The 22,497-nt window shown below is 40.4% G+C and overlaps 1 protein-coding gene across 4 annotated transcripts in view; it reads right to left on the bottom strand.

The window, feature by feature from the left end:
• The window catches only part of ABCC4 (ATP binding cassette subfamily C member 4 (PEL blood group)), a 205,346-nt gene that overhangs the window by 102,589 nt on the left and 80,260 nt on the right, over window positions 1–22,497 (bottom strand). For all 4 annotated transcript variants that reach the window (XM_061630101.1, XM_061630098.1, XM_061630099.1 and 1 more), the window contains 3 exons: window positions 22,442–22,479; window positions 19,589–19,689; window positions 16,572–16,718 (listed from right to left, as the gene is read on the bottom strand). In XM_061630101.1, the coding sequence (XP_061486085.1) occupies window positions 16,572–16,718; window positions 19,589–19,689; window positions 22,442–22,479 (286 nt within the window). The remainder of the gene's footprint in view (window positions 1–16,571; window positions 16,719–19,588; window positions 19,690–22,441; window positions 22,480–22,497) is intronic.

Raw genomic sequence — 22,497 nt, 5'->3', positions numbered from 1 at the left:
ATTGAACATATGAAGAGAGAGAGTTGCAAGAGACATAAATGGATGTGACACATCAGATTCACTCATCACAGTAGGGCCCCACTCATATGGCGGGTTAGGTTCCAGACCCCCGCTGAAAAGCGAAAATAACTGAAAAGTGGAACACCAACAATAAAATGGCGCCCAACGCCCTTCTCAGAGCGCGTAATGCCGAAACACAAGGAAAAAGTGGAACAAGCGCTGTATGAGTGGGGCCCTACTATAATTGAAAACCGCTGTATTAGTGGAACGCCGAGAAGCAGAACGCTGAAATGCGGGGCCCTACTGTATTTTAACATGCATATACACTGTTGGTTCAACATGGATAGGAAGCCAGTTTCTTTGCTGAAAATCAAGCACCTGACTCAAAGGCTATTCAACAACCCATACAACATGACCACATAAGCCTGCCACATAAAATCTTTCTCTTTCTGTTGCCAGCACATGATACAAAGACCAAAGTATAAATCAATTAACTGCAGTCACCAGGTGAACAGTATGGTTGTGTGAATGGGCCTAAAACTTTGCCCTGTCCTTTTCAAACAAGAACATATTTGCTTTAGGCACATCAGTTTCTATACATCCATGAATAGGGAGGAGCAACTTGTCTCCATATCTGAATAATTAGATACAAATACGGCCACAAAACGTGCAGGGTGAACATGAAAGAACTGCACAATCTGTAGCTCAGGCTAGTGAATCAGAAATTTATGAAGCAGCCCTCATTCAAGTGAACCATAAGAAATAAAATAAAGTACTGCAATAATAACTCAAAATATTTGCCCTTGTTTATGGGCTCAAAACATCAATAACTGCTGTACCAACTGTCAAAGGCTAAAGGCAGAAACCTTAGCCTATACAACAACAAATCTCACCAAGAACACAAGGTCATTATAACGCAGAAAATATTGGTGATTTTTTTAAAACTATGTTACTTCAATAACTTTTTATAATGCAGATAGAATAAATCCAATGCACAAACAGATCATCATGCAATAAGTGCAGTCACCGTGGGTTAGATCTAGAGAACACCGAGCAGAACTCTGTACGTTCAATGGGGCCTTCCTGGCTCTTCCACTTCACTCCCCAGAAGACTGGGAAAACTGAAACAATTCAGAAAGGCTGCCTTACACAAATGAAAGTGCCTGCTTGTTCATACAAGGTACCTTTGGATCCAAACCTACATGAAGAATATGACTGTGGAAATTGTCGAAGAGCACCGTTAAAGTGATAGAAGAATATCTTTCCAGAAACATGCCCAAATTTCAGAACACTAATTTATGCAGTTAATGAAGAAAGAGATACTGTGCAGCCAGTTCTTGCATTTTACAATTAAGAAGTGCTCAGAATATGTTCCAATGTGAGTAAAAAGAGTCACTGAGGTGAGCAGAAGAAAATCATTTTATCCAGCATTTTCAGCTTTGTAGCAGCAAATTCTGGATGGTGACTGCATTTTCTTAGGCATCATACTCTGAAACCGCAGATATTTTTTCTATCACTTCAATTTTACTGTTGATAAAACACTTGCACCCTCCCCCTTCACTCTTTTCATCTGTTGTATATGTGCTTGAATTCTAAAACAGGGAAGTGAGGGAGAAGAGTCATTCCTAGATCCTCTTGAGCACTAAAATGCTCCACAACTGTTACATAATCTGCCAGGTGTTTGCAATCTGGCAGAAGCCTAATTAATTCATCCAGATGCTGCAGTGCAGATTACCCAGGATCATCTGGGAGAGAGTATTCTGTGCATTGCAAAAACTACCACCAACTATTAATGAATTAACTTTTAATTGTAAGAGTCTGGTGCATTCCAACTCACAGCTCCCCAAGTTAGAGCATCCAAGATGCTTGCGGGCTTCCCCCAGGCACCTGGTTGGCCACTGTGAGAACAGGATGCTGGACTAGATGGGCCACTGGCCTGATCCAGCAGGCTCTTCTTATGTTCTTAAGACATTCTTTTCTGAGGCAGCACTGTACTTCTCTCACTTTCTGACAAGTAGAAAAACACAGAGCCAGTATGCTTTTTAATGGTTTTGCATATGCTAGTATTTCAGTGATGACACATCCTACAAGTGCCAAATCACACCCAAGGAAAACCTCACGCCCTAATCCAGTTTTAAAATTTGAATTTCCCACTGCAAAACCATGAAAGATAAATTAAAAATATATGTAATTTGTGGCTTTCGTATCCAGACCCCTCAAACACAGCCACAAAATTGTGGCACATAGTGTGTCTTGGGTCTCAAAAGTCAAATTCCATGGCTGAATCCTGGCATATGAGATTGAAAATAATGGCCATGAACAAGATATATATGCAAGATTCCCATAATTATTTAAATACAAACCCTGTTTTCCTTATTTGAAAAGCAGAGATAGCTGAAGACAAGTCACAATCCACAGAAACATATGGCAGGGTTGCAAGCACCCAGTGAGTTTTTATCATTTTCTATATTCAACGGAAGTGCCTCAACCACAGCTGCTGCTGTATAGGATGCCACCTTTAAAACTTATGTTGCTTCCTGGTGGACAGATACACCTAATCTACAAAGTGCAAGCCTTGCTGTAATCCTAAAGCAATGGCATATTCAAGCTGCTACATATATTTTTACAGAAGCAAATCGCTGTCTTACATCACAATAAGGCAACAGCTACATATTAGCCATGGAAAGGTCAGCTTCTGTGTTGCTTCTATTTCACAGGCTTCTTCTAAGCACTTTAAACTATATTTATTTTTAACACCTGGTACAATCTTCAAGAGTCTATACATGAATCTTAATGCAGGAAACTGTGTATCTAAGCACATACCCCTCTCTGTTAAATGTTCCCTGTGGGGTGCAAAACTTGTACAACAAGAAAAAGATCTCCCTAGCCTAGCCTTCTCCCTGTGTTTGTAACCTTAAAATGGAGGTGCTGATGTGGGGACATATGCAATGCACACTTAGCTACAATGCGGCCTACTTCATGAACATTTGAAAAGATTCCTCATTTGTTTAACAAAAGAACAAGGATACCTGATGCTTGCCTTTTCTGGCAAGTTTCAGGGCAGAACACCACATTATTCAGAACTGCTGTCAAAAACCAGCAGCCCCATGTCATTTTTTCTTCTGCAACTTTCAATGTAACTTACCCTTAGTGGGTACAATTCTATTTTCAGTAGCAACCCTGTGCTTTGCCCAACCTGTAGTTCTGCCCTCAACAAGCAATATTTTTGGCTCTTTGGAGTAAAGATGAATTCGGCTATGCTAATAGATAGTAAATGTACACAAACCCTTAGTGCAATATTTACTGATCCTAGCCTACTCCTACAGCAATCAGCTTTATAAAGGTTATTAACAGAATCTTAAGACTTATAATCAAATAGGTGCATGTGTAAGTAAGGCTATTTAAACTTGTAACAAAAGCTATTATGATACTAATAGCCATAAAAGAGCAACTCCCATAAATATCATTCAATATCACACCCTGATAAGGCTTAAAGTACACAGAACCATTGTTATATGAAAAAACATTTAAGGTGTTTTTTTCCCTTTAAACATGTGGCAGCCAAACAGGTTTAATTACCACACCTCTTACTTCAGTCTACTAACTGTTCCATGCAAACACCCAAAAATAATATTTAGAGTGTTCAGGATCTTTATGATTGCTGGAACTCTATTGTGCTCTCTATCTTCACAAGCAATCATGGTTCTTCTGTGGTCTTTTTGCTTTGTTTTAGTTCACAGAGAAGAAAATGAATAAGTTTTATTATTTAAGGCAATAAACCTAAATATGCAATAGATATATTTTCCTAAAAGTAAGCAACACATGTTGACAAGTGAAAACAAAATCTAAAATATGAGTACTTCGAACTAATCTAAAATTGTCTCAGTGAGAGCTATCATGCAAGTTCGTTCATTCTGCTTTACAATCATCTCATTCACAAGAAAGTGTGTATTTTAAGATACTAAAACTCATCTATATTTTAAACAAACATCATAACTTGATAAGTCACCCTGAAGAGACATAACATAGCGATCTTTTGGCATTGTGCCCGAATACTTATGCCGCTGACGAATGACAACAGCAATGAAATATTTTAACACGAAGCTTTGCCTTGTAAATGGTCTGTACGCTGTGTCAAAAATACTGCCTGCTATAAAAATTAAAGCCTTCAGACTAGTATTTCTTGTTTAAACATGCTACCAGATGAGTGGAATCGCTTGTGTGAACAAGCACAGATTAATGAACACTACCAAGAACAGTCTCCCCATTCAGATGATAGAATTGTAATTTAACACTACCCTACTATCACTGTACTAATTTTTCAGCATGCTGAAATGTCATACTCATTCAGTACATAAGACTACAGGGTTGAGAGAACTACACTTCGAGTCTTTTCTCTTTACATACCATCACTTTTGGACACTGCTGGCACAATCTACTGGGCGGTTCTCCCACACAAAACTGTACTAAATTCATTTCCACAAGGCTTGCCAGGAATACTCCCTAGCGGATTAGATTTTTATGCACTAATCAATACTTAAATAAATCCAAGAGCAGCATTTTGTCAAATTAGGACAGTCACCATTTTATTAGCAGTAATTCGTTATTTTAAAGTTCAGCGCATACACTTGTGTTGGGTACACCTATGAAGTTGCCTTATACCTGGGATTGGGAATCTCTGGCCCTCCAGATGTTGCTGGACTCCATATCCCATCTGCCCCAGCCATAATGACCAATGGTCAGGAATTATGGACGTTGTAGTCCAACATTTGGAGGGCCAGATGTTCCTTGGTATATCTAGTCCAGGACTATCTACTCTGACTGATAGTGGATCTCCACCATCCCAGGCAAAGATATTTCTAAGGTCCTCAAGTTCTACTACCAGAGAACCTTTCATTAAAAGCCATGCAAGTAAAGTCTCAGAAATTCTACCTGAGCTATGCACACCTACATACTTATTCACTACTCATCCCAAGTTCTCTTACAATTTCCTGCATGTGCACACACTCACAACTACAACTGCATACAGCATTTGTGTGTGCCTTTTCTGGCTCCAGTGGTTGCAACACACAGTACTCGAAAGAAACTATTAGACATTACTGGATCCACACCCTGGACAGTACCTGGCCTATAAACACCCACCTCATGAAAAGCAGCACAAACTCAAACTATACAGACAGAAACAAACCCAGAGCCACAGCTTTTACTCTCAACCCACACCAAAAGAGAAGTACAAACACATACAGTCTGGCCTTATGCATGTTTACTTAAAAAGAAGTCCTACCACGTTCGGTGGGACTTACTCCCAATGTGCACAGGATTCCAGTCTTTTTCTACCTTCTGTGGAATAATAACCAGAAAATATAGCATGCCTTAGCACAAGCCTCTTGGCAGGCAGGAAGCTCAGGCAACAAATATGCTGAAAGAACATTTTACTTGCATGTGATAAATGTCACAAAACTATATTCTCAGTAGCCTAATATATAACCTGAAAAATTACTACTTCCAGTCCTCAAACACTGACACTTTAAATAGACAAGAAAAACCTTTGCCTTTTTCTCCCCAATGGATTAATTGTAAAGCTAGAGCAGGATAAAATAGATCATGCTGCCCTCTTGTGCTAGACTAACAGAAAGCTAAAGAAATCACAGGCATCATTTATTCAAGTGAGCGGATGACAAAGAGGCCACAAAAAAAATCTGTATCAATGACCATATTTGCACTAAAGTGGCAACTAGCAGAGCTTGGAAATCTTACTAAGGGCTTGCCAAGATGTCAGCAATATGCATGTATTGGTGGAAATGTAATGCCACGTAGTGCAGTGGCTTGCTGCCTTAGCCTTGTGGTGCATGGATGGCAAACCCTCAGGATTGATCCAAACATACCCAAAAACCTATGCCCCCCCCCAATAATTTGGTAGCAATGGCAAAGAAATAAATAAGTACAAGTCACATTGGGAGGTTGACTGAGGTCCAGCATACACAAATCTGACAGTGTCCCCCCCAGAGCTCTCTCTGTCAGAAGTGGCTGTTGCTGCTTAAACCTTCATGAGCACTTGATACTTTCAGTGCTCCTTGTTCAGCTTCCCTTGTCACCTCCTGAAGCATTCAGCAAATATTACTTGCATTCAGGTATTTTTCAGGTTTTTTCCACCTGCATTTAATTCTATGTATTTAAATTCTGATTTCAGTGTGCATATCCTTGGGCAGACTTTTCTCTGAAAGGGTAGCTGATAAAATTTTAAAACAAACAAGTAAGCAAAATGGATTTCATCACCCATGTTCAACACGTTACGGTGTACGTGTGTGTGTGTTTGAAAAGAAAAGAAAAGGACTATGCTGTCTATCTGGTGATATCCTAAACTAGCCCATGGCTGGTTACTCTATTTTATACTTCTTCTCCCAACCTCACATTTGCCAGTTTCCCCTGCTGAACGTAGCTTGTGATGGAACCTTGACTGCCACACATACATTATAAAATATCCAGAGCTCTAGGAAAAGTTTAGACATGCACCTGAAGGTTGTACTTGAGAAAGATAAAAAGAGTCAGAGAATTATGGTTGTATCACAGACTGCAATCCATGGCATCTTTCTATATGACGGGGAAAAATCACTTAAGGGAAAAGCAATCTGGATATCCTCTTCAACCTTTCTAGAAAGTTCTAGAATAACAAACTTGCCATTATTTCCCAATTTCTTATAGAAGAACAGCAGACAGGACGAGTGGGGGAAGGATATAGAAAGGTTTCAATCATCCCTTAGTTGACACAAACAGGGTTTTATTGGTTTACAATGATTAAAAATCCTTAGTACTGCTTTTGCACATTTTTTCTGAATTGTACAGTATACACAAAACACATCTAAAGAGGTGCCTTTTGCATATAGCGTAAATTGGTGTATTTTGTTCTCTATTTCATATTGGCAATGAAAGATCTGTATGTAAAAATATAGGTTTGGTTGTCCAGATAACAATCTATTACATTATACAGCCACGAGAGTGGCTATATATTATAGCCAGCATGGATTTTTCACATTCCACAGTGTTAAATTGAAAATACCCCCATGCCAGTCTGCTGCTTCCCATAAACTCAGTTCAAAACAAAATCTTACAAAATGTACAGTCCTGAACTCAGAAAGACTTACTTAACAACCCTCTAAATTTTCATGGCCATACACAAAACACCCAGAGAGAATAGAGAGTTCAAAGTGTAAAACAACAGAAAAAAACCCAGACCCCTGTTGGACTTTTTTCTGTCAGTGGTCTCATAATTTGTTGCAATTAATTAAAAATCAGCCATGTTCACAGAGGACCTGTAATCTTATTACAGATCTTGCCGTTTACTCTGATCTTCATCTTCTGCAGTCTAAATGTTTTTAAAATGCATGGCTAATTTTTAATTAATTTAAGAAATTTAACATTTAAGGGGCTGCCCTTGAAGATAGTTCGGAAACTACAGTTAGTCCAGAATGCAGCGGCCAGACTATTGACGCGGACCAGACGGTCCGCTCATATAACACCTGTTCTGGCCCATCTGCACTGGCTTCCTATTTGTTTCCGGGCTAAATTCAAAGTGCTGGTTCTGACCTATAAAGCCCTACATGGCATGGGACCGCAATACCTGGTGGAACGCCTCTCCCAATACGAAACTACCCGTACACTGCGCTCGACATCTAAGGCCCTCCTCCGAGTGCCATCACATCGAGAAGCTCGGAGGGCGGTGACTAGAACCAGGGCCTTTTCGGTGGTGGCCCCCGAATTGTGGAATAGTCTCCCCGATGAGGTACGCCTGGCGCCGACGCTGCTATCTTTTCGGTGCCAGGTGAAACCCTTTTTATACTCCCAGACATTTTAAAATTTTAAATATTCTATTTTTAAAAAAAATGTTTTATAGTGTATTTTAAAACAGTATTTCATTACTGGTATATTCTGACGTTGTTTGGTTTTTGTTCTTTGTTTGTTTTGCTTTTTGATTTTCTTATATTTGTTCTATTCATATATTTTTCTTGTTTTATCCTCTATGTACACCGCCCAGAGAGCCCTTTTGGCTTAGGGCGGTATATAAATTAAATAAATAAATAAATAAACATTGAAGTCAATGATAAGTGCAGGTATGGTAAGTAAGAACTATCATTGTTCTAAAAGCCAGACTCACAGATGTTTGGCTGTAATGAGGTGGCCACACCCACACCAGACATTTATTTCACTTTAGACCAGCCTTTCCCAACCAGTGTGCCTCCAGATGTTGTTGGACCACAACTCCCATCTTTCCTGACCGTTGGCAATGCTGGCTGAGGCTGATGGGAGTTGTGGTCCAACAACATCTGGAGGCACACTGGTTGGAAAAGGCTGCTTTAGACAGTCATGGATTCCCCCAAATAATCATAGGACGTATAGTTTGTGAAGGGTGCTAAAAGTTACTAGGAGACTCCTATTCCCCGGACAGAGCTCCAGTGGCCAGAGTGGTTTAACAGTCAGCCCCTCTTTTGGAGATTATAGATCTGGGAGGGAAAAAGGCATCTCCTAGCAACTCTCAGCACCCTTCACAAACTACATTTCCCAGGATACTTTGGGGGCTGCCATGACTGTCTAAAGTGAAATAAAGGTCTGATATGGATGTGGCCAGGGACAGCTTGGTTTAAATTTGGGTGGGAGACTACATGTGCCTGCTATAGAATAAAAAGATGGAGGAAGCCCTGAAAAACAATTATATTGTTCACAATGTTTTCCTTTTGGAAAGGAAAGAGGCTTTCCCTCTGCCCAGTGCCCACCCACTCAATCTCTTCCCCTCCCCCTCCCCTTCTCTCCCCCTTCCCCCTCCCTGCCCCTCCCCAGGTCAGTTTCATCTATGCTAAATGAGTGCAGAGGAGTAAATCCCACTCAACTCAAAAACCATGCAAATGATCGACCCTGCCTTTCCCCTCCCCCTCTCTCCTGTCCCTCCCCTTCCCCTGCCTTCCACCCTCAACCCCTCCCCTTCCAATCCCCTCCCCCACCTTCCCCCTCCTCTCCCCTCCCGCCTTCTCTTCCCCCCCCCAATGGTCAGTTTCATCTATTCTAAACATATTGATTGGGAGTAAATCCCATTGAACTCAATAAGCATACAAATGATAAATCCATTCTCAGCCAACTTGCACAGAATCCTGTTTCCTATCTCCCGGATTAAAAAGCAGAGAAATTCACTAATAGGCCAAAAAAAACCCTTGCAGTTTAAGAATGTACCTATGTTGTTGTTGTTATATGCCTTCAAGTCAATTACAACTTATGGCGACCCTATGAATCAGTGACCTCCAAGAGCATCTGTCATGAACCACCCTGTTCAGATCTTGTAAGTTCAGGTCATAAGAACATCAGAACATAAGAAGAGCCTGCTGGATCAGGCCAGTGGCCCATCTAGTCCAGCATCCTGTTCTCACAGTGGCCAACCAGGTGCCTGGGGGAAGCCCGCAAGCAGGACCCGAGTGCAAGAACACTCTCCCCTCCTGAGGCTTCCGGCAACTGGTTTTCAGAAGCATGCTGCCTCTGACTAGGGTGGCACAGCACAGCCATCATGGCTAGTAGCCATTGATAGCCCTGTCCTCCATGAATTTGTCTAATCTTCTTTTAAAGCCATCCAAGCTGGTGGCCATTACTGCATCTTGTGGGAGCAAATTCCATAGTTTAACTATGCGCTGAGTAAAGAAGTACTTCCTTTTGTCTGTCCTGAATCTTCCAACATTCAGCTTCTTTGAATGTCCACGAGTTCTAGTATTATGAGAGAGGGAGAAGAACCTTTCTCTATCCACCCTCTCAATGCCATGCATAATTTTATACACTTCTATCATGTCTCCTCTGACCCGCCTTTTCTCTAAACTAAAAAGCCCCAAATGCTGCAACCTTTCCTCGTAAGGGAGTCGCTCCATCCCCTTGATCATTCTGGTTGCCCTCTTCTGAACCTTTTCCAACTCTAGAATATCCTTTTTGAGATGAGGCGACCAGAACTGTACACAGTATTCCAAATGCGGCCGCACCATAGATTTATACAACGGCATTATGATATCGGCTGTTTTATTTCCAATACCTTTCCTAATTATTGCTAGCATGGAATTTGCCTTTTTCACAGCTGCCGCACACTGGGTCGACATTTTCATCGTGCTGTCCACTACAACCCCGAGGTCTCTCTCCTGGTCGGTCACTGCCAGTTCAGACCCCATGAGCGTATATGTGAAATTAAGATTTTTTGCTCCAATATGCATAATTTTACATTTGTTTATATTGAATTGCATTTGCCATTTTTCCGCCCATTCACTCAGTTTGGAGAGGTCTGTGGCTTCCTTTATGGAATCAATCAATCTCTTGTTTGGTCTTCCTCTTCTTCTACTCCCTTCTGTTTTCCCAGCATTATTGTCTTTTCTGGTGAATCATGTCTTCTCATTATGTGTCCAAAGTATGATAACCTCCATTTCATCATCTTAGCTTCTAGTGATAGTTCTGGTTTAATTTGTTCTGACACCCAATCATTTGTTTTTTTTGCAGTCCATGGTATGCACAAAGCTCTTCTCCAACACCACATTTCAATTGAGTTAATTTTTCTCTTAACCACTTTTTTCACTGTCCAACTTTCACATCCATACACAGAGATCGGGAATACCATGGTTAGTGTTCAGTGATACATCTTTGCATTTGAGGACCTTTTCTAGTTCTCTCATAGCTGCCCTCCCCAGTCCTAGCCTTCTTCTGATTTCTTGACTATTGTCTCCATTTTGGTTAATGACAGTGCCAAGGTATTGATAATCCTTGACAAGTTCAATGTCCTCATTGTCAACTTTAAAGTTACATAAATCTTCTGTTGTCATTACTTTAGTCTTTTTGACATTCAGCTGTAGTCCTGCTTTTGTGTTTTCCTCTTTAACTTTGGATCAGCATTCGTTTCAAATCATTACTGGTTTCTGCTAGCAGTATGGTATCGTCTGTATATCTTAAATTATTTATATTTCTCCCTCCAATTTTCACACCTCCTTCATCTTGGTCCAATCCCGCTTTCCATATAATATGTTCTGCGTACCTATAGCCAACAGATATTTCTATCAAACTTTAAAAAGCAGGGAAATTGGGCAGCTATAGAGAAAGCACCAGGGGAGCAGGAGACCTGAACTCCTCTCTGAGATATTGGACTGCCTTACAAATTGGTCAAAATGCAAACACAATTGGGGTTGGCCTTTCAGAGTCCAATCCACTTCCTGTGCAGTTTTGAAGAATTTGGTAACGTGTGCCTCTGAGCATATGGTGAATGGTGACAACACCTGCAATCAGCCCAAATAACAGAAACAAGACATGTGCTGTGCTAATCTTGTTTTAGCAGGGACGAAGCAACAATATTAAGGCAGATTATATAGTTCAGATAGTCAATTTAAATATGTTTGATTTACTTCGCAATTTTAGTGAAGCTTTTTCTTCTGCTGTTTCTGTAAATATGTGAAGTACAGCAACACTTTGCATAATTTACACTAAAGAAAAAAAACCCAAACAATTGTGCAGTAATGGCACTGACTATTCTGCAGAATAGTCTCCAATGGACACGAGGAATGTCTCAGTTATAGTGGAAGGTGAAATATATTCTAGCAAATTTATTGGTGTGCTCTGGGTTTTAATTGATCATGCCCACTTTTCCTTAAGTGGGGCAGTGTAAGTATAGCAAGCTGAATACATGCATCCTGGGCAGGTCACATTAATTTTTTTCCAAAAGCTAGAGTCATTGCTTAAGTAGCAACATGTTGTAATCAGTCTGATTTTACATCAAACTGCAGTTTCAGATTCAACAGTTTAAGACAGAACAGGGTAATGGTGGGAGGGTAGGCGCACATTGGGTAATAGGACCCTCCAGGGGGTTTATAGTACTCCTTACATTGGAATTCTTGGGAGATATTTTCACTCCCTTTTCTTCTTTCTGTGCAGAGGATTTTCCCACCAGGTCAAATAATTTCTTAAAGTTCATTTTTTTACTTCGAGCCAGCTTTTGGTTTTTCAAATTTTTGCTCTTTCTCAGATTATTAGATCCCCTCCTGTTTTTCTTGGAAACCCGAGGTCTAGTTGCCAGCTCTTTCGGGGCAGTTGGCAATACGTCCGTTTGGGTTGTAGATGACTCCTTAACCGAGGAGGGTGGAACAGCCTTTTGGTGAAATTCCACTAGAACCATTAGTAGATGGTTACATTCTGTCAGAAAGAGTTTCACAGGTTCAATATCCGAGGCCAACATATACAGCCATCCCAGTATTGGAGGGTCGTTCCATGGTAAATCCATATGTTGGTCATCAGTCAGAGTTTGCCTTTCCATGTCTGTTTGGCAACTCTACCTTAGTAGGAATGTTAGCCCGCCCTGTGGGTTGTAACTGAATTGGGGCCTCAGACGCCTCATTCCTAAGGATATCTATTTGAGGGTCACCAGGTGCAACTTTGTCTAATTTTAAAGATGCCTCTGAGCAGGGCCGGTTCCAAAGGGTGGCCAGGTTGGGCACTGGCCCGAGGGCCCCGCAGCTCTAGGGGCCCCTGGGGGGCCCCTGAGGGGCCCTCCGCTCCCGTTCCGCGATCCCACGGATCGCACGACGAGCTTCCGAGCCGCCCCCCATCCCCCGCCATCAACCAAGATGGCGGCAAAGGCTTCAGTCCCTTACGGAAACCTCGGCCGCCATCTTTATTGATGGCAACCCTGCCCAAACAGCAGAGAAAGGTAGGTGAAGCGCTGGGGATGGCGGGCAGTTCAGAAGCTCATCTTGCAATCTGCAGGATCATGGAAGGGAAGCAGAGGGGCCCAGGGCAGGCTAATGCCCAAGGGCCCCCGCATTCCTGGAGCCGGCCCTGCCTCTGAGATTGAAATATTAGATAGTCCAAGGAACTGTGGCAGCGTTGTGGCAGCAGAACCTGGACTAGAGGTAGACAAGTTCGCTAACTTATTAACACATAAGCCCTCGGCTAGTGCTATTTCTGCAGCCAGGTTTAAAGCAGAATACTCCCCTGGAACTGAGTGAATAGTGTCCTTACAGGTGAGCGACCAGTCATGGGGAGAATATAAATCTTGGGGGGCGCTTTCATTAGTCACTCTGTTCCTTACTGGTGTAAAAAAATGTGTAATTTTAGACTGACTTCTTAAAGGCTTTTCTGTAGCTTTTAAATTGGAAGATAGGGCTTGAGTTTGTGCCCTCGTCTTCAGACTTTTCTTCATAGGCATACTCTCAAACAACGGATTATTTCCCAACGCTTTCTGTGCTTTTCTTGTTAACACCATTACAGTTATTTGTCAGTTCACCACCACAACAAATTTAAAAACTGTTACGGCTGTCTGAATGATGTGCTCTTGAGGGTTTTACAACGCCATACTCCTCCGCCCGTGTAATCAGTCAGCCAGTTCAGTATAGTTCATTACAGGGGGTTCTTCAGATGTATTTCTTTTCCTGATGATAGATTTGGCTGTCAACAAACACTCCTCAACCTTTGACGTAGAGGGCTCACCGTAGTAAGTTATAAATTACTTTACCCGTCTTCAGCATTACTACATTAACTCCCCGTCTGTATGCTAGTCAGCCATCTTTTTTTTAATAAAGATTTTCCCGACTGGTGGGCCCCCATACTGGCCAAGGTGTTCAATCAAATTAACAGTACTGGTATTTTCCCGGAGGGCTGGAGACTAAGTATAGTTGCCCCCTATTTATAAAAACGGGGATAAACAGGACCCAAATAACTACAGACCAATTAGTCTTCTAGACATCGGTTCCAAGCTATACAGCAAATATCTTCTCCACAAAATCTAGGATTGGGAAGCAGCTAATCACATCATTCGCCCAGAACAGGTGAACAGAAAGGCCAAAGTACTATTGACCATTGTCTGACACTTTATGCTCTTGCCAAACAGAGTATTGCCGGTCTCACCAAACATCTTTATGTGGCCTTTGTTGATTTGGCTGCAGCTTTTGATTCAATAGACAGAAATCTTTTATGGTCTAAACTGGCTAATACTAACATCGACAGGCGGCTGTTGTTTTTGATTAGAGAGTTATATACTAACACCTCGGCACGAGTAAGGGTGGGGACATCTGGTTCCGTAACTGATCCCATTAACATAAACAAGGGGGTCAAACTGGGATGCCTTTTGGCCCCTATACTCTTTAATCTTTATCTAAATGATATAGTCCCAGAATTATCTGGCCTAGCCTTTTTTCCACCCTCAATTGGAATCAGGAAAATATCAATCCTACTCTACGCGGATGATATGATATTGTTATCTATCACTCGCATTGGCCTAAGGAGGCTTCTTTCAAGGCTTAATGATTACTGTCTAAAAGAAAAGTTACAAATTAACTATGCTAAAACAAAGGTGATGGTGTTTGGCAAAAAGCATGTTAATTCCAACTGGTCAATCAACGGACATCATATTGGACAATGCAGAGAATTTAAATATTTGGGCATTTATTTTTTGGAAAACCTTTCTTGGAAAAGGCACGCCTATATGACTAAAGTAACAGCTCTAAGAACAAGTGGAGCTATACTCAAATTTTGCCGCTCAGTAGGTGGCAATCTAATTGACCCTGCTTTAAAAATCTTTTGGAGCAAAGTCCTTCCCCAGATTTTATATGGCATGGCAGTATGGGGTTGGGAAGATACCCAGTTGGCAAGCTTAGAGGTAATTCAAAATAGTTTTATGAAAAGACTTCTGTTTTTACCCTCTGGTGCCCCTGCCGCTTTGCTCCATGCAGAAACTGGCCTGCCCTCAGTTAGAGCCCGTGTACATGTTGCTCTGAAAGACGCTCCATCTAAGACAATACTCAAATCACGCTTTGAGTCGGCTTCAGGTGACAATTATTGGACCTCTAGAATAAACAGTATTTATCATCTGTATCATATTTCCCCACAGGTGCCTCAGCCTTTAAATACAAGAGTGAGGTTACGTGACGCCTTTTTTCAACATAGTGCCTACTTAGATAGGCTGGCTATTATTAATTCAAAATTCTCTATATGGTACAGGTTTTATGAGGTTGATCACTGTAGAGCATCTTATTTGGTCCTGCCCCTACCATTAAAACTCCGGCAGGCCTTCACGGTGCTCCGATTCCAAACCATGCCAAATGCCGTGTTAGACGGACGTTATTTTCAGTCCTCTTGGTCCCAGCGCCTCTTTATCTGCGGAACCATGGAAGTTGAAGATTTGCCCCATTATCTCCTGTCCTTTTCTCTGTATTCACACCCCCGGGTTAAATTTTTGAAGAGTTTGCTGGCAAACCCGTATTTGGTCACCGTTGATCTAAAAATTTTTTATCTTATGTCTGATACGGACTTTTTGGTAACATATAGGGTCTCCCTCTTTGCATTGGCAGCACAAAAAATTCATGCCAAATTTATTTTAGACCATGGGATTGATTGTCAAGGGGATAATCCTCGGTAAAAATTTGTTCATACAGACCCCTGGTTTTGTAAGCTTATCAGGGACTATACAGGAGTCTTATGGTTACTTTATGAAATAGCTTCCCTGTCTGCTCTTAGACTTTATTTGAAATATATTGTATATGTACTGTAATTTTATTGTTTTAAATTTTATTTGTTCTACTGTTTTAAACTTAGGACCGATGTTTGTTATGCGATGGCCTATGGCTAAGCAATAAAGTTATGACTGACTGACTGAGATTCAACAGTTAATGCACCCAAAATAGAAACAGAACATAACCTCCAGTTTGAAACACAAAAGACTGTCTTCACTATCATATGACATTAATCAATAAAAAGGCTTTGAAATGCTCTGTAGAAACAGTAGTAACAGAGGAAAGAAGCAAAGCAAGAACACCAACAAACATACAAAAAATGTAATTCTCCATCTTTGGAGATGATTGCAGGTGCTGTCACCACTCACCATATGCTCAGAGGCACGTTACCAAATTCTTCCAAGCTACACAGGAAATGGATTGGACTGTGAAAGACCAACCTAAATTGTGTTTGCATTTTGACAAATTTGTAGGGCAGAAAATATCTCAGAGAGGAGGTCAAGTCTCCTGCTCCCCTGGTGCATTCACGATAGCCGCCCAATTTCCCTGCTTTAAAAGTTTGATAGAAATATCTGTTGGCTGTAGGTACGTTCTTAAACTGCAAGGTTTTTTGCCTATTAGTGAATTAATATCAAGGTATATTTGATCCCATGTTCTCAGCATGCAAGCAAAGAATGATTGCTCTTTTTAGGGGGGAATATACTCAAGATATTGAGATACTTTTCAAAACTATGTTCCATTTAGTGCTATCTTAACAGTTTGGGATCCATTTATGACAGGAACTGGCACACTAGTAAAGCCAACAAATATGTAGATTTCTGTAAAATCAATTAGATAACCATTAGCACAACAGGTGCAGTACAAACATACTGGATTTTGTCTAGATGTGCAAGATCAACAGCAGCAGTGAATTAACAGTGCATGATTTTTCTGGAATTACAGGTCAACTGCATTAAACAGGCACCACATTTTAATAACTAAAAAGCTGTAAGAAAAGAAAGTTATATTTTTATCATTTAATGCAGTTACATCCTATCTGCTAATGTTACAGAATAGATTACAACTTACCAATAGTGTTTGTGTCAAAAAATAGCACTGGAGCTTTCAAAATTGACTGAAACATTTTGTTGTGCAAAGTCTGAGCAGCATTAACCAAAACTTGAAACATAAGCAGGCTCCTCAGTATGCTGAAGAGTATTGTAACCAGAGTTAAACCTAGAAATAAATGAAATATCATGAAATGTAGCCTACAGACTTCAACAGAAACTTCTGACAATACCAATTTTATCTACTTTTGAATAAAATTATGCATCAAAGAGAGTGATTAAATACTTTGAAAATATATAGTTATCATGGTATATCCGATGGCTGAGGCTAGTAGAAATCCCTGAAATGGGGTGTTTCAAAGATGGAGACAGGGTGGGACTGAGATGGCCCAGGATCCACTGGATCTCAAGCCAGTCTCAATGTTATTGTGCAACGGCATCAGGCATGATTTGGACACAATTGCTGCACCAGTCTAGAGTTCTACTTAACCAAATAAAAAATGAAGATACTATTATAAGTCTTTAGTACAGGCCTTTCTAACAGACACATAAAAAGATTGCTAAATAGGAGGATTTTACTCATGATTTGCATTTACATTCGTGCTGATTTACCACATTTAAGGCTGGCAGGAGAACTGGAGAATTTGCTGGGATGGGGAAGCACATGATCCTGAAGCCTACTCCTGATTTTTTGAACATGGTTTAAGAGATCAGTAACCTCCTGTCTGCTCCAGCATGCTTGTCCTACATATAATTTTTTCACATTGCTCTTCTAATCTATGAAAACAGCTCTTGAGCTGCGAACTAAGCTTTGTATTCTGTGCAACTCTCTCTCTGCTTTTTGCCTTGTAATTGGTAATGTTTTTATTTATTTTTTTTTCCAATAATTTTTATTCAGATTTTCATAAAACATACAAGACGAAATCATAAAACATTCAAAGACAAAAAACAAAATCAAAAATAGTTAAACAAAAAGAAAAAAAGAAAAAAAAAAACAAAAATAAAAAATAAAGAGTAAAATATTGACTTCCCATTTGTCAAAGATCAAATCAGTTATAAGTCTATAATATATAACAATCCTGTCTCTTAAGTCATATTATAAAATCACTTTCCTCCAGTAGTTATCTTACTTAATCATCAAATCTCATAAACATTACTTTATTCTTTCCACAAAAAGTCAAAGAGAGGTTTCAATTCTTTAAGAAATATATCTATCAATTTTTTTTTCCAGATAAGCATATCGATTAATCCATCTCATTACTAATTATGATAATCTTATTGTCATAACCATAGTCAAAATAAACATTTCAATTAATCCATCACATCAGAATCTGTTAGGTTCAGTAATTTCAGTAGCCATTGTTCTATTATCCCTATTAGTTCCATTATCCATCTTCCATCTTCAGTAGTCTTGTTAAGTCCAGTAATTTCAGTATCCAATCTTCCATTATCAGTATTCCATAATAATCTTGCTGTCAAAGCCATAGTCATATAGTAAGAGTCTGATGGGAATTACCTCTATCCCAAATATTTTCTTGCCATCCATTCTGAATAGGTTGCTGAAATACTGCTGTAAAATCATATCTCTGTTCTTTTTTTCAAAATACACTGGGTCATCTCTTGAAAATTTTTCCATTGTCACATGGCTGCAGTTAATTCCATAGATTTTCTCTATATTGGGCTCCATCACATCATTCCAGTCCAGAAGATTATCCATGCCATTGATAACTTTATCTCTAGAATCTTCATTAATTTCTTCAGAGATAACATTGAGTTCCAAACAATAGATTTTATTTCTAAAGTCCATAGACTCCAAATCTTGTTCCTGTTCCACGTTTGTTCCAATCTCCGGGATCTCCTCTCTCACAGGGACCCCTGTTCCAGTCTCCAGGGTCTCCTCTCTCACAGGGACCCCTGTTCCAGTCTCCAGGGTCTCCTCTCTCACAAGGACCCCTATGTCTTTAATCTCCTGTGTCTCCAAACAATAGATTTTGTTTCTAAAGTCCATAGACTCCAAATCTTTTTCCTGTTCCACGTTTGTTCCAATCTCCGGGGTCTCCTCTCTCACAGGGACCCCTTCCAGGGTCACCTCTCTCACAGGGACCCCTATATCTTTAATCTCCTGCTTCATTTTACTCAATTCAATTTTCAGCTCCTTACAACCCTGTCGCAGGTTTTGTTTCGTTATCTCAATCTCATCCATTATTTTCTGAAACATAGTTATTTCCAAATTCTCAGCCACTTTCTTAATTGCCATTTTAAAAGAAAAATATAGGAAAACCACTTCTTATTTCAGCAACAATTGGGTTAATACTCCAAACTTGGTGACATCACAGTATAAACAGAGCAGACAGCCTTATCTCTCCATGCTTAAGTAAACAAAATGCAGTTCCCAGGATCGAAACAATTAATGGCGGTCGTCAGGAAACAGATTCGTCAAAATAAAATAGACCAAAAAGAGAGTAGTCTCAGACAATATAATATTCTTCAAAATAAAAATCTGGAATAGAAATCCCTCTTCTGTGTATATCTTTAGAATGCAAATCCAGGACAGCTTTTTGCAACAAAAACAGAGATAAGCTATTAATTAGTGAGTAGCAGAGAGAAGTTATGGCTCCCCAGTGAGATGTCAAAAACCGATCAATCTGGCAAATCTCTTTTAAGCAGCAACAATTTAAGTCAAGTAAAAGAAAAATATAGAAAGAAGGGTGCTTGCCTGTTAGTGCGTTCTCTCTTAGAAGATAAGATGAACGTTCGCTTTATCAGATAGAGCTTGTTGTTGAAAATCCGTCCCACCTTCGTCGGCTGGACCTCGTCCCATAAATTAATGAGATCTGGTCGTCCCAACAAAAATAGGCTTTGAGGTTAATCTCTTCGTTTCTCCCTACCCGGGAGAAGTTTAATCAGTCAAAAAAAAAAAAAATCTGACTGATATATCTGAATAAGCTTCTTTTGAGGCAGGAGCCCGTCTCAAAAGCAGGCACAGGCTAAGTCACCCTTCCCGGAAGTGTAATTGGTAATGTTTTTAAAGGTTTTTACCTCCATACATTCCTAAATACCAGTCAAGATCAAGAGCTTTCGTCCCATTTTTTCCACTACTTCCCTCTGTAGTAACATTCAGTTTTACTTGTTCATTTGCCCTGTATAAATATCACAAAGAGGAGAAAGAAAATAATAAAATGTGTTTTGAAAATACATAAGAGAAGGATTGAACTATGTATCCATCTAGGCCAGTTGCCAGCAAGATGCACTGAAGGCATCAGTCCTCTCCCAACCTTTGTCCCTGAGTAGCTGGCATTCAAAAGTACAGGCATACCCCGCTTTAACGTTCGCAATGGTACTGGAGAGTATACTTTAAGCGAAAATAAACTTTAAGTGAAGCAACTGTCTTCACTTGTACTGCACGCAATCACCACTAGATGGCAGCGGCGTCATGCCAATAAAGTGTACGTTATTGCAAAGTGCGTGAACGTTAAGTGGGGTATGGGAACGTATGGCGCATGTACGTTATAGCGAGGCAATGTTAAGTGAAGCGACGTTAAGTGGGGTATGCCTGAACACTACATTCACACATGTTCAGGTTGTTTCCTGGACTAGGAAGTCTTTAAAACCTGTTCTTTTTATACGTAAGTAAAACCTAAAGAGTTGCAGAATTTATTTATTTTAAAAATTAAACCCTACTTTTCACCATGTAGGTCTCATAGCAACTTACAATGATAAAAATGTGCAATGTATAACATTTAGTACATAAATTAAACAGTATGGTAAGGACTTGATTCTGCATCAGACGTCATGTTAGATCAGGATTGGGGAATCTGTGGCCCTTCAGATGTTGTTGGACTACAGCCTGCATCATCACTGACTACTGAACATGATGACTGGAACTGATGGGAGCTGGAGAGCCACAGGATCCACATCCCTGTCTTAAGTAATCTACAACACTTTAGGACAAAGAAGAAAAACCACCAGACTTTACTGCTTAGTAAAAACTAGGGTGGAACTAGATGTTATGAAGAACACGATCTTGCTAATGCAAACAGTACCCTCATTTTGAGTTTACCCCTTCTTCTGTAACACAAGGTAAAACTCAACCTGTGCCATGACTCTGTATTACTGGCTAGAACAGAAAAGAGCGAGATATGTGTAGAATCAGGGCATGGGATAAGGAGAAAGCTTCTTATTTTCAGCAACAGAACCTCTAGTTCTTCCGAGTTCTAAAGTTAAAAAACATGCTTCTTTGTCCCATGGTATGGTAGATGATCTAAGATGGTCTCTATTGGAGAGCCTAACCTAAGTGAAGTAGGTCTAACATGGATCTTTGGCAGTAGTGCAATATCTTGTTCCAGTATAACACAGGAATAATCTGGTGCCAGAAAAACAGTAGCTGCAGTAAGGGATTAGAAGTGAGGGGGAGTAGGGAAGAGAAAGAAAGCTTCCTACTTAGTGTGTTTACTTAAAAAAAAAAAACAGGAGCGGGAACAAACACATGAAGCTGCTATTTATCCATCAAGCTATTCATCAACCCATCAGGCTATTTATTCATCAAGCCCAGTGTTAGGTGCTTTGATTGTCAGGGTTCTCCACGGTGTCAAGCAGAGGACTTTCACAGAAGACCTTCTATCCAAGATCATTTTCAATGGAGATTGAACTTAGCACTCTGTTCTCAAAGCACGCTGTCTACCACTGAGCTACAGACCCTGACTCTGCACTCCAGAGGAGGAAAAAGCAACGCATGTGGCATCTAATAAACTTTGCAGGCAGGGAGAGGAAAAAAATGCTGCAAGCTTTTTCCTTTGGAGTCTGACACACTTAGATACAAGTTGGAAACAAGTGCAGTGGTTGAAAGAGTGGCAGGTCATCCTTGTCCTTGTAGAGGATGTGAGAAAACGCTGAGCCCCAGCAAAGCCTGCTTAAGCAGAACACATTGCTTCCTGACTGCCACTCTCTTCCAGTCTCACTCATGAGGCAGTCTAGAAGCAGCCGAGCCATCCACAACACACCACAATAAGGCATTCAGAATTGGAGCATACAATGCTACAGCTTTATGTCACATCAAGACAGGGAAAGGAACAAGAGGCTGGAGATTTGTTGTGTCTGGATGTTGTAATGCTGAATTGCTTTTAGATTGTTATATATTTTATTTCTTATATACCTTCTTGTCCACTACTAATACAAGGTGACTGATACATTTTTAAAATGCAAAGTAAATGTTTTCAGACATGGGGAATGAGTGAATTGCATTTTCCCAGAAATTTAAATTTGAGGCCAACTGAAATTAAAATACTATAAACAAAGAGGGAGAAATGTCATCTCGCTCTCTATATGGCAACAAATATCCTTTTATTCTCTCATCTGAAAAGGACTTCTTTCAGCAATGCAGTTTTCTGGACTCCTTTAAAAACTCCCTGCTTTGAAAGACATCAATGGGCAGGACTCCTAGATCATCTGATTAGACAGGGGTTAGGATTGTGCAAAATGCCCCACAGCCAGCAGCAAACCACCAGTGGGAAAGAGGGACATCCAGCACAGAATCTCACTATGCCCTCGCAAAGCTACCCAGGGATAGATGTACTGCTTGCAGTATTCCCACCAACATAGCTGGTAGTAATCTCTGAAAGGGGCATTCTGTGGAATCTAAAGCCCCTTCATTTTGATGGGATGGTCCTGAGATCTGGTTCCCTACCCACTCCAGCCTGAAACTGGTATAATTAATCCCCCATTGAAACACAGGGGGAGAATTGGGGGGGAGGCATGAGGGGAGATGTCAAGTGTGTCCCCCAAGTTCCTGTCCTGGCCAGCGCAGACCAGGAGGGATCTGTAAGAAGAGTGCCTCTTCAACCCTTCCCAATTAGGACTAACTCTAAGAAAATTTTTAAAGAAGCAATGACTTACCAATGAGAAAGCCACCAGTCCTGAAGCACATAGGCAACCTTGAACAAAATTAAGCA

This window comes from Rhineura floridana, chromosome 5 (assembly GCF_030035675.1).
Source record: "Rhineura floridana isolate rRhiFlo1 chromosome 5, rRhiFlo1.hap2, whole genome shotgun sequence".
Taxonomy (NCBI): Eukaryota; Metazoa; Chordata; class Lepidosauria; order Squamata; family Rhineuridae; genus Rhineura; species Rhineura floridana.
Note: the sequence above shows the minus strand (reverse complement) of the source record. Positions and strands in the feature narration are given on the sequence as shown.